The sequence below is a fragment of the Trichomycterus rosablanca genome, chromosome 6, assembly GCF_030014385.1.
Source record: "Trichomycterus rosablanca isolate fTriRos1 chromosome 6, fTriRos1.hap1, whole genome shotgun sequence".
NCBI lineage: Eukaryota > Metazoa > Chordata > Actinopteri > Siluriformes > Trichomycteridae > Trichomycterus > Trichomycterus rosablanca.
This window is the reverse complement of record NC_085993.1, coordinates 26,492,518-26,506,283: the sequence shown is the minus strand read 5'-3', so window position 1 is coordinate 26,506,283 and position 13,766 is coordinate 26,492,518. Positions and strand designations below refer to the sequence as shown.

At 41.5% G+C, this 13,766-nt stretch overlaps 1 protein-coding gene across 10 annotated transcripts in view; it reads left to right on the top strand.

Annotated features, from left to right (window-relative positions):
* LOC134316992 (TSC22 domain family protein 1-like) overlaps positions 1 to 13,766 on the top strand; it is a 92,157-nt gene that overhangs the window by 34,216 nt on the left and 44,175 nt on the right. The window contains exon 2 of one of the 10 annotated variants that reach the window (XM_062997613.1): positions 1,212 to 1,261. The exons of the other annotated variants lie outside the window; for them this stretch is intronic. Coding sequence (XP_062853683.1) covers positions 1,212 to 1,233 — 22 coding nt within the window. The 3' untranslated portion in view covers positions 1,234 to 1,261. Of the gene's footprint in view, positions 1 to 1,211; positions 1,262 to 13,766 lie in introns of those variants that run through there. 10 annotated transcript variants of the gene reach the window in all.

Sequence of the window (13,766 nt, the reverse complement as noted above, 5' to 3'; positions counted from 1 at the left end):
TGTGCCCTCCTGAGACAGCGGGTGCTGTAGAGCTCCTTTAGTGATGGGAGAGGGTGCCCAATGATTTTCCGGGCGGTGTTGATGACCCTCTGTATGGCCTTCTTGTGTGCTGTGGTGCAGCTGGAGAACCACACAGAGATGCAATAGGTCAGCACACTCTCCACGGAGCAGCGGTAGAAAGCAGTCAGCAGATCTTTCCTCAGGTTGAGCCTCCTGAGGATCCTCAGAAAGTGGAGGCGCTGCTGGGCCCTCTTCACTACCGCCGAGGTATTAGAACTCCATTGGAGGTCTGCGTCCATATGCACCCCCAGAAACTTGAAGCTGGGTACCCTCTCCACACACTCCCCGTTAATCCAAATTGGATGCAGTTCAGACTTCCTCCTCCTGAAGTCTACAATTAGTTCTTTGGTCTTGGAGGTGTTGATGACCAAGTTGTTGTCTGCACACCACCCCACTAGCCTTTGGACCTCCTCCTTATATGCCGTTTCATCGCCATTAGAGATAAGTCCAACTAGGGTGGTGTCATCTGCGAACTTAATTGTGACGTTGTCTGGATGGCTACTGACACAGTCGTACGTGTACAGGGTATAGAGTAGTGGACTCAGCACACAGCCCTGTGGAGACCCAGTGTTGAGTCTGAGGGCTGTGGAGAGATGTGAGCCGACTCTAACTCTCTGTGTACGGTCTGAGAGGAAGTCTCTAATCCAGCAGCAGATGTTGGTTGAAAGTCCAATGTCCATTAACTTTACAGTTAGTTTTTCCAGGAGTATGGTATGGTAACCACTTGGCCAGAGGATTACTTTGGATTACGTCATCTTTTCCAGGGACGTCCATGCATTTTTCAACAAGGCAATGCAAAGCAACATGCTGCACACATTACAAAGTCATGGCTGCGGAAGAAGAGGGTACGGGTACTGGACTGGCCTGCCTGCAGTCCTGCCCTGTCCCCAGTAGAGAATGTGTGGAGAATTTTGAAACGAAAAATGCAACAACGATGACCCGTACTGTTGCACATCTTAAGGAATGTATGTTTATTAATAAATGAAATGAAGTTGACCAGACAAAACATAAAATATATCAGGTTCATACTGTCTGCAATAAAATAAAAGTAAATGTAAGGAACACTGCATTTTTATTTTATTTGCATTTTCTATACTGTCCCAACTTTTTCTGATTTGGGGTTGTTTTTTTTGTGCAATTTGTGGAAGCAGTTGCGTGGGCCTCTTCCAGTGACGATGCACAGACGAACACCACATTTCTGGGAGGTAATCAATTTGATCATGGCGGACATCATCCACAGGTCTTGGGGATGATGTCCGCATTTGTTCTTTTTTTGTTGTTTTTTCATCAGCATATTAAGACCGTAGTCACAATAATTTGTGAATTTATGGTTTTGATTTAATAAAAATAACTAGGGTCAATATGTAATTAGTGACAAGGGATTATTGGCAACTAGTGGCCAAGATGATTTATGAGCAAACTGACAAAATACACCAATCAGCCATAACATTAAAACCACCTCCTGGTTTCTACACACACTGTCTATTTTATCAGCTCCACTTACCATATAGAAGCACTTTAAAGTTCTACAATTACTGACTGTAGTCCAACTATTTCTCTACATATCTTTTTAGCCTGCTTTCACTCTGTCCTTCACTGGTCAGGACTCCCACAGAACCACCACAGAGCAGGTATTATTTGAGTAGTGGATGATTCTCAGCACTCCAGTGACATGGTGGTGGTGTGTTAGTGTGTGTTGTGCTGGTATGAGTGGATCAGACACAGCAGTGCTGCTGGAGTTTTTAAATACTGTGTCCACTCACTGTCCACTCTGTTAGACACTCCTACCTAGTTGGTCCACCTTGTAGATGTAAAATCAGAGACAATCACTCATCTATTGCTGCTGTTTGAGTTCTAGATCTTCTAGACCTCAGTGGTCACAGGAAGCTGCCCACGGGGCACTGTTGGCTGGATATTTTTGGTTGGTGGACTATTCTCAGTCCAGCAGTGACAGTGAGGTGTTTAAAAACTCTATCAGCATTGCTGTGTCTTATCCACTCATACCAGCACAACTCACACTAACACACCACTACCATGTCATTGTCGCTGCAGTGCTGAGAATGATCCACCGCCCAAATAATACCTACTCTGTGGTGGTCCTGTGGGGGTCCTGACCATTGAAGAACCGGGTTAAGCAGGCTAAAACGTATGTAGTGAAACTGGTGGACTACAGTCAGTAATTGTAGAGCTACAAAGTGCTTCTATATGGTAAGTGGAGCTAATAAAATGGACAGTGAGTGTAGAAACAAGGAGGTGGTCATAATGTTATGCCTGAATGGTGTAAGGACCAATAACCTGAACCAAGTCATGCCAGACAAGACTTTTGATAAGTGATAACTTTATTGGGTGAAAACTTTCATTCATGCCTTCTATAGGATGTTAAATATGTTGTATCTCCTAGTGCACGCTGCCTGTTTTAGGGTTTAGTACCAGATTGTACTGGAAAACCACATAGGCCATAGTAAAGAGAAATTTGCAAAAATTATATGTGCAAAATGTCATCAAATAGTATCTTCAGTTCCCGAATGATTAAGAAAGCGTAATTAATAGAAATGTTATGTAACATTGTATAGTGGTCAGACGAATCAGTATTCTAGATCTTTATTGAAAGGCATGGACCATTGACAGTGTTATCAGAAACAAGTCTAAAAACCAGGGTTTCTCATGATGGATTTAAACGTATTAAATTAAATTTAAATTAATTAGTGGCGGTTTGGCCTAGCAGTTAAGCTACTGGATTAGTAATCAGATGGTTGCTGTTTCAAACCCCACTGCTGCCAGGTTGCTTAGATTGTTTACGATCACAGTTCTGCAAGTTCCTTTGGATAAAAGCGTTCACTAAATGCTAAAGATGTAAATGTTTAGTATTGTGTTAGTGGCCCTGCCAATGGTAATTTACATTCCGTTGATGGCAGCATTAATGCAAAAATGTACATTGGCATTTTAGAGCAACACATGCTGCCTTCAAGATGACATCTTTTCCAGGGACATCCATGCATCTTTCAGCATTACAAAGGCATGGCTGTGGGAAACAAAAGGTACAGTTTCTGGCCTGCCTGCAGTTCTGACCTGTCTCCAATAGAGAATGTGTGGAAAACTTTTAAATGAAATATGTGACAATGACAACCCTGTACTGTTGCAAACCTTAAGACGTCTTTGCAGGAAGAATGGGACAAAATAACAAGTGAAACAGTTCATTGCTTGGTATCAATTGTGCTAAAACATTTGTTGTAAGAAGGAATGGTAACATTACAAAGTGGTAATTAGATAATACAAATAAAATGTGTGTCAAAAATGTGAGTGACAAAATATGATTTTTTTGGGGTTCATACTGTCTGCAATAAAATAAAAGTCAAAAGTAAATGTAAGTTTTTGATTAGCATTTTCCATACTCGCCCAATTTTTTCTGATTTTGGGTTGTATGTATTAATTTTGACACACTACACTACTCATCCACTGCACAGCAATTAAAAAAAATAAAAGTTATGGTAATTGTATGTATCCAGCTGCATGGAAAAGTGGGTGTTGGTGTGTGCAGTTTAAAAAAGGCATTGCCATTTTGTTTTGACAGGAAATGCTATAGTGAAAAAATAGTTTAGGGGACCCTGCAGTTCAAAGTAGCTTAGACAACAAATGGAAAAAATCTGTATGCTTTATTTAACTGAAAAGTATTTTACTGTTGTAAGAATCTCTACAGATCCCAACTCATCTTTTTTCAGACACATTAACTCATCAATTCATTCAATTAAGTTTTGTCTCCAATTTTTAACACCTTTACCTTAATCACATTTATTTTTTGTTATATAGCTTCAATTATTTGCACAAATGTATTCTATTTTAATCACAAAATACACCGTATAGTTATGTACAGTTATTCTTTGTTGTATTAATTTAAAATTGGTAATTGTTTGACAATTTTATTTAAAATTATACACATAATTTAAAGAATGGTTAAATGGAGTACTATTGTGTTATGTGTACTTTATTCTGCTAGCCGAGAGGTGGCAGTCTTGGCATTTTTTTCTATTATTCTGTACTTTTCATTATTATCCGTTTTCGAGAAATGCAGCTCTGTTGCATGTATTAAATTATTTTTTAGTGTTATTTGTCCATGAAATGTCGAAGCATGTTGCTGTACATGGTCTTTGTTTGTTTAGCATTTTATTTGTGTGTGAATGTACACCGATCAGCCATAACATTAAAACCACCTCCTTGTTTCTACACTCCCTGTCCATTTTATCAGCGCCACTTACCATATGGAAGCACTTTGTAGTTCTACAATTACTGACTGTAGTCCATCTGTTTCTCTACATGCTTTTTTAGCGTGCTTTCACCCTGTTCTTCAATGGTCAGGACCACCAGAGGACCACCACAGAGCAGTTATTATTTAGGTGTTGGTTGATTCTCAGCACTGCAGTGACACTGACATGGTGGTGGTGTGTTAGAGTGTGTTGTGCTGGTATGAGTGGATCAGAAACAGCAGCGCTGCTGGAGTTTTTAAATATCGTGTCCACTCACTGTCCACTCTGTTAGACACTCCTACCTAGTTGGTCCATCTTGTAGATGTAAAGTCAAAGACGATTGCTCATCTATTGCTGCTGTTGGAGTTGGTCATCTTCTAGACCTAGACCTTCTAGGGCGCTGTTGGCTGGATATTTATTTGGTTGGTGGACTATTTTCAGTCCAGCAGTGAGGTGTTTAAAAACTCCATCAGCGCTGCTGTGTCTGATCCACTCATACCAGCACAACACACACTAACACACCACCACCATGTCAGTGTCACTGCAGTGCTGAGAATGATCCACCACCTAAATAATATCTGCTCTGTGGTGGTCCTGGGAGAGTCCTGACCATTGAAAAACAGCATGAAAGGGCTAACAAAGCATGCAGAAAAACAGATGGACTACAGTCAGTAATTGTAGAACTACAAAGTGCTTCTATGTGGTAAGTGGAGCTGATAAAATGGACAGTGAGTGTAGAAACAAGGAGCTGGTTTTAATGTTATGGCTGATCGGTGTATGTATGTGTATATACAGTATATATATATGTGTATGTGTATATATACAGTGAGTACACTTCTTACATTTCTGCAAATATTTTATTATATCTTTTCATGGGACAACACTATAGACATAAAACTTGAATATATCTTAGAGTAGTCAGTGTACAACTTGTATAGCAGTGTAGATTTACTGTCTTCTGAAAATAACTCAACGCACAGCCATTAATGTCTAAATGGCTGGCAACATAAGTGAGTACACCCCACAGTGAACATGTCCAAATTGTGCCCAAAGTGTCAATATTTTGTGTGACCACCATTATTATCCAGCACTGCCTTAACCCTCCTGGGCATGGAATTCACCAGAGCTGCACAGGTTGCTACTGGAATCCTCTTCCACTCCTCCATGATGACATCACGGAGCTGGTGGATGTTAGACACCTTGAACTCCTCCACCTTCCACTTGAGGATGCGCCACAGGTGCAATTGGGTTTAGTCCATCACCTTTACCTTCAGCTTCCTCAGCAAGGCAGTTGTCATCTTGGAGGTTGTGTTTGGGGTCGTTTTCGAAGGGAGGGGATCATGCTCTGTTTCAGAATGTCACAGTACATGTTGGAATTCATGTTTCCCTCAATGAACTGCAGCTCCCCAGTGCCAGCAACACTCATGCAGCCCAAGACCATGATGCTACCACCACCATGCTTGACTGTAGGCAAGATACAGTTGTCTTGGTACTTCTCACCAGGGCGCCGCCACACATGCTGGACACCATCTGAGCCAAACAAGTTTATCTTGGTCTCGTCAGACCACAGGGCATTCCAGTAATCCATGTTCTTGGACTGCTTGTCTTCAGCAAACTGTTTGCTGGCTTTCTTGTGCGTCAGCTTCCTTCTGGGATGACGACCATGCAGACCGAGTTGATGCGGTGTGCGGCGTATGGTCTGAGCACTGACAGGCTGACCTCCCACGTCTTCAACCTCTGCAGTAATGCTGGCAGCACTCATGTGTCTATTTTTTAAAGCCAACCTCTGGATATGACGCCGAACACGTGGACTCAACTTCTTTGGTCGACCCTGGCGAAGCCTGTTCCGAGTGGAACCTGTCCTGGAAAACCGCTGTATGACCTTGGCCACCATGCTGTAGCTCAGTTTCAGGGTGTTAGCAATCTTCTTATAGCCCAGGCCATCTTTGTGGAGAGCAACAATTCTATTTCTCACATCCTCAGAGAGTTCTTTGCCATGAGGTGCCATGTTGAATATCCAGTGGCCAGTATGAGAGAATTGTACCCAAAACACCAAATTTAACAGCCCTGCTCCCCATTTACACCTGGGACCTTGACACATGACACCAGGGAGGGACAACGACACATTTGGGCACAATTTGGACATGTTCACTGTGGGGTGTACTCACTTATGTTGCCAGCTATTTAGACATTAATGGCTGTGTGTTGAGTTATTTTCAGAAGACAGTAAATCTACACTGTTATACAAGTTGTACACTGACTACTCTAAGTTATATCCAAGTTTCATGTCTATAGTGTTGTCCCATGAAAAGATATAATGAAATATTTGCAGAAATGTGAGGGGTGTACTCACTTTTGTGATACACTGTATGTGTATATATATATATAGAAAAAATCTGTATGCTTTATTTAACTGAAAAGTATTTTACTGTTGTAAGAATCTCTACAGATCCCAACTCATCTTTTTTCAGACACATTAACTCATCAATTCATTCAATTAAGTTTTGTCTCCAATTTTTAACACCTTTACCTTAATCACATTTATTTTTTGTTATATAGCTTCAATTATTTGCACAAATGTATTCTATTTTAATCACAAAATACACCGTATAGTTATGTACAGTTATTCTTTGTTGTATTAATTTAAAATTGGTAATTGTTTGACAATTTTATTTAAAATTATACACATAATTTAAAGAATGGTTAAATGGAGTACTATTGTGTTATGTGTACTTTATTCTGCTAGCCGAGAGGTGGCAGTCTTGGCATTTTTTTCTATTATTCTGTACTTTTCATTATTATCCGTTTTCGAGAAATGCAGCTCTGTTGCATGTATTAAATTATTTTTTAGTGTTATTTGTCCATGAAATGTCGAAGCATGTTGCTGTACATGGTCTTTGTTTGTTTAGCATTTTATTTGTGTGTGAATGTACACCGATCAGCCATAACATTAAAACCACCTCCTTGTTTCTACACTCCCTGTCCATTTTATCAGCGCCACTTACCATATGGAAGCACTTTGTAGTTCTACAATTACTGACTGTAGTCCATCTGTTTCTCTACATGCTTTTTTAGCGTGCTTTCACCCTGTTCTTCAATGGTCAGGACCACCAGAGGACCACCACAGAGCAGTTATTATTTAGGTGTTGGTTGATTCTCAGCACTGCAGTGACACTGACATGGTGGTGGTGTGTTAGAGTGTGTTGTGCTGGTATGAGTGGATCAGAAACAGCAGCGCTGCTGGAGTTTTTAAATATCGTGTCCACTCACTGTCCACTCTGTTAGACACTCCTACCTAGTTGGTCCATCTTGTAGATGTAAAGTCAAAGACGATTGCTCATCTATTGCTGCTGTTGGAGTTGGTCATCTTCTAGACCTAGACCTTCTAGGGCGCTGTTGGCTGGATATTTATTTGGTTGGTGGACTATTTTCAGTCCAGCAGTGAGGTGTTTAAAAACTCCATCAGCGCTGCTGTGTCTGATCCACTCATACCAGCACAACACACACTAACACACCACCACCATGTCAGTGTCACTGCAGTGCTGAGAATGATCCACCACCTAAATAATATCTGCTCTGTGGTGGTCCTGGGAGAGTCCTGACCATTGAAAAACAGCATGAAAGGGCTAACAAAGCATGCAGAAAAACAGATGGACTACAGTCAGTAATTGTAGAACTACAAAGTGCTTCTATGTGGTAAGTGGAGCTGATAAAATGGACAGTGAGTGTAGAAACAAGGAGCTGGTTTTAATGTTATGGCTGATCGGTGTATGTATGTGTATATACAGTATATATATATGTGTATGTGTATATATACAGTGAGTACACTTCTTACATTTCTGCAAATATTTTATTATATCTTTTCATGGGACAACACTATAGACATAAAACTTGAATATATCTTAGAGTAGTCAGTGTACAACTTGTATAGCAGTGTAGATTTACTGTCTTCTGAAAATAACTCAACGCACAGCCATTAATGTCTAAATGGCTGGCAACATAAGTGAGTACACCCCACAGTGAACATGTCCAAATTGTGCCCAAAGTGTCAATATTTTGTGTGACCACCATTATTATCCAGCACTGCCTTAACCCTCCTGGGCATGGAATTCACCAGAGCTGCACAGGTTGCTACTGGAATCCTCTTCCACTCCTCCATGATGACATCACGGAGCTGGTGGATGTTAGACACCTTGAACTCCTCCACCTTCCACTTGAGGATGCGCCACAGGTGCAATTGGGTTTAGTCCATCACCTTTACCTTCAGCTTCCTCAGCAAGGCAGTTGTCATCTTGGAGGTTGTGTTTGGGGTCGTTTTCGAAGGGAGGGGATCATGCTCTGTTTCAGAATGTCACAGTACATGTTGGAATTCATGTTTCCCTCAATGAACTGCAGCTCCCCAGTGCCAGCAACACTCATGCAGCCCAAGACCATGATGCTACCACCACCATGCTTGACTGTAGGCAAGATACAGTTGTCTTGGTACTTCTCACCAGGGCGCCGCCACACATGCTGGACACCATCTGAGCCAAACAAGTTTATCTTGGTCTCGTCAGACCACAGGGCATTCCAGTAATCCATGTTCTTGGACTGCTTGTCTTCAGCAAACTGTTTGCTGGCTTTCTTGTGCGTCAGCTTCCTTCTGGGATGACGACCATGCAGACCGAGTTGATGCGGTGTGCGGCGTATGGTCTGAGCACTGACAGGCTGACCTCCCACGTCTTCAACCTCTGCAGTAATGCTGGCAGCACTCATGTGTCTATTTTTTAAAGCCAACCTCTGGATATGACGCCGAACACGTGGACTCAACTTCTTTGGTCGACCCTGGCGAAGCCTGTTCCGAGTGGAACCTGTCCTGGAAAACCGCTGTATGACCTTGGCCACCATGCTGTAGCTCAGTTTCAGGGTGTTAGCAATCTTCTTATAGCCCAGGCCATCTTTGTGGAGAGCAACAATTCTATTTCTCACATCCTCAGAGAGTTCTTTGCCATGAGGTGCCATGTTGAATATCCAGTGGCCAGTATGAGAGAATTGTACCCAAAACACCAAATTTAACAGCCCTGCTCCCCATTTACACCTGGGACCTTGACACATGACACCAGGGAGGGACAACGACACATTTGGGCACAATTTGGACATGTTCACTGTGGGGTGTACTCACTTATGTTGCCAGCTATTTAGACATTAATGGCTGTGTGTTGAGTTATTTTCAGAAGACAGTAAATCTACACTGTTATACAAGTTGTACACTGACTACTCTAAGTTATATCCAAGTTTCATGTCTATAGTGTTGTCCCATGAAAAGATATAATGAAATATTTGCAGAAATGTGAGGGGTGTACTCACTTTTGTGATACACTGTATGTGTATATATATATATATATATATATATATATATATATATATATATATATATATATATATATATATATATATATATTTATATATATACACAGTGGGGAAAATAAGTATTTGATCCCCTGCTGATTTTGTAAGTTTACCCCCTTACAAAGACTTGAACAGTCTATAATTTTTATGGAAGGTTTATTTTAACAGAGAGAGACAGAATATTTATCCAGAAAATAAACATTAAATAAAGGTTATGAATTAATTTGTATTTAATTAAGGGAAATAAGTATTTGATCCCCTAGCAACCAGCAAGAATTCTGACCCCCACAGACCGGTTATGTGCCCATGAGGCACACAAATTAGTCTTGTCCTTGTATAAAAGACACCTGTCAAAGAATCAGTTTCTTTCATTCAAATCTCTCGACCACCATGGGCAAGACCAAAGAGCTATCAAAGGACGTCAGGGACAAGATTGTAGACCTGCACAAGGCTGGAATGGGCTACAAGACCATCAGCAAGAAGCTTGGTGAGAAAGAGACCACTGTTGGTGTGATCATTCGAAAATGGAAGAAATACAAGATCACAGTTAATCACCCTCGCTCTGGAGCTCCATGCAAGATCTCACCTCGTGGGGTAAGAATGATTCTGAGAAAGGTGAGGTCAGTCCAGAATTACACGGGAGGAGCTTGTCAATGATCTCAAGGAGCTGGGAGCAGAGAAATGTTGGATATGACCCCAAGAACACTATCCCCACTGGGCATTTCTCTGCCTCCAAACACGGCGAGTGGAGTTGATGCCAAAGAGCTCAATTTTTGTCTCATCTGACCATATCACATTCTCCCAAGCTTTCTCGGAATCATTCAGGTGTTCATTCGCAAACTTCAGACGGGCCTGTACATGAGCCTTCTTGAGCAGAGGGACTTTGCGGGCACTGCAGGATCTCAATCCATTACGGCGAAGTGTGTTACTAATGGTTTTCTTGGTGACTGTGCTCCCAGCTCCCTTGAGATCATTGACAAGCTCCTCCCGTGTAATTCTGGGCTGACCTCACCTTTCTCAGAATCATTCTTACCCCACGAGGTGAGATCTTGCATGGAACTCCAGAGCGAGGGCGATTGACTGTGATCTTGTATTTCTTCCATTTTCGAATGATCGTGCCAACAGTGGTCTCTTTCTCACCAAGCTTCTTGCTGATGGTCTTGTAGCCCATTCCAGCCTTGTGCAGGTCTACAATCTTGTCCCTGACGTCCTTTGATAGCTCTTTGGTCTTGCCCATGGTGGTCGAGTGATTTGAATGGAAGAAACTGATTCTGTGACAGGTGTCTTTTATACAGGGACAGGACTAATTTGTGTGCCTCATGGGCACATAACCGGTCTGTGGGGGTCAGAATTCTTGCTGGTTGGTAGGGGATCAAATACTTATTTCCCTTAATTAAATACAAATTAATTTATAACTTTTATTTAATGGTTTTTTTTCTGGATTTTTTGTTGATATTCTGTCTCTCTCTGTTAAAATAAACCTTCCATAAAAATTATAGACTGTTCAAATCTTTGTAAGGGGGTGAACTTACAAAATCAGCAGGGGATCAAATACTTATTTTCCTCACTGTATATATATATATGATGTGTGTGTGTGTGTGTGTGTATGTATGTATATGTGTATATATATATATATATACAGTATATGTATATATATATATTTATATATTATGTATATATTTATATATTATGTATATATATATATATATACACATATACATATTTTAGGGTTGTCACGTGATTAAATTTTTTTAATCGAGATCAATCGCTATTAAATAACCAAATTAATCACAAACTAATAACTAAGCAAAAAACAGTTATGCACATTTTTATTGCAAACATTCACCACTGTTGGTGCGATAATTCGAAAATGGAAGAAATACAAGATCACAGTCAATCGCCCTCGCTCTGGAGCTCCATGCAAGATCTCACCTCGTGGGGTAAGAATGATTCTGAGAAAGGTGAGGTCAGCCCAGAATTACACGGGAGGAGCTTGTCAATGATTGCATGGAGCTCCAGAGCGAGGGTGATTGACTGTGATCTTGTATTTCTTCCATTTTCGAATTATCGTGCCAACAGTGGTCTCTTTCTCACCAAGCTTCGTGCTGATGGTCTTGTAGCCCATTCCAGCCTTGTAGCCCATTCCAGCCTTGTGCAGGTCTACAATCTTGTCCCTGACGTCCTTTGATAGCTCTTTGGTCTTGCCCATGGTGGTCGAGAGATTTGAACGGAAGAAACTGATTCTGTGACAAAAGTCTTTTATACAGTGACAGGACTAATTTGTGTGCCTTTTGTGCACATAACCGGTCTGTGGGGGTCAGAATTCTTGCTGGTTGGTAGGGGATCAAATACTTATTTCCCTTAATCAAATACAAATTAATTTATAACTTTTATTTAATGTTTTTTTTCTGGATTTTTTGTTGATTTTCTGTCTCTGTTAAAATAAACCTTCCATAAAAATTATAGACTGTTCAAGTCTTTGTAAGGGGGTAAACTATATACAGTGTATCACAAAAGTGAGTACACCCCTCACATTTCTGCAAATATTTCATTATATCTTTTCATGGGACAACACTATAGACATGAAACTTGGATATAACTTAGAGTAGTCAGTGTACAACTTGTATAACAGTGTAGATTTACTGTCTTCTGAAAATAACTCAACACACAGCCATTAATGTCTAAATAGCTGGCAACATAAGTGAGTACACCCCACAGTGAACATGTCCAAATTGTGCCCAAATGTGTCGTTGTCCCTCCCTGGTGTCATGTGTCAAGGTCCCAGGTGTAAATGGGGAGCAGGGCTGTTAAATTTGGTGTTTTGGGTACAATTCTCTCATACTGGCCACTGGATATTCAACATGGCACCTCATGGCAAAGAACTCTCTGAGGATGTGAGAAATAGAATTGTTGCTCTCCACAAAGATGGCCTGGGCTATAAGAAGATTGCTAACACCCTGAAACTGAGCTACAGCATGGTGGCCAAGGTCATACAGCGGTTTTCCAGGACAGGTTCCACTCGGAACAGGCTTCGCCAGGGTCGACCAAAGAAGTTGAGTCCACGTGTTCGGCGTCATATCCAGAGGTTGGCTTTAAAAAATAGACACATGAGTGCTGCCAGCATTGCTGCAGAGGTTGAAGACGTGGGAGGTCAGCCTGTCAGTGCTCAGACCATACACCGCACACTGCATCAACTCGGTCTGCATGGTCGTCATCCCAGAAGGAAGCTGACGCACAAGAAAGCCCGCAAACAGTTTGCTGAAGACAAGCAGTCCAAGAACATGGATTACTGGAATGCCCTGTGGTCTGACGAGACCAAGATAAACTTGTTTGGCTCAGATGGTGTCCAGCATGTGTGGCGGCGCCCTGGTGAGAAGTACCAAGACAACTGTATCTTGCCTACAGTCAAGCATGGTGGTGGTAGCATCATGGTCTTGGGCTGCATGAGTGTTGCTGGCACTGGGGAGCTGCAGTTCATTGAGGGAAACATGAATTCCAACATGTGCTGTGACATTCTGAAACAGAGCATGATCCCTTCCCTTCGAAAACTCATGGCAGTTTTCCAACAGGATAACAGCCTTGCTGAGGAAGCTGAAGGTAAAGGTGATGGACTAAACCCAATTGAGCACCTGTGGCGCATCCTCAAGTGGAAGGTGGAGGAGTTCAAGGTGTCTAACATCCACCAGCTCCGTGATGTCATCATGGAGGAGTGGAAGAGGATTCCAGTAGCAACCTGTGCAGCTCTGGTGAATTCCATGCCCAGGAGGGTTAAGGCAGTGCTGGATAATAATGGTGGTCACACAAAATATTGACACTTTGGGCACAATTTGGACATGTTCACTGTGGGGTGTACTCACTTATGTTGCCAGCCATTTAGACATTAATGGCTGTGTGTTGAGTTATTTTCAGAAGACAGTAAATCTACACTGCTATACAAAGCTGTACACTGACTACTCTAAGTTATATCCAAGTTTCATGTCTATAGTGTTGTCCCATGAAAAGATATAATGAAATATTTGCAGAAATGTGAGGGGTGTACTCACTTTTGTGATGCACTGTATGTGTGTGTGTTTAGGG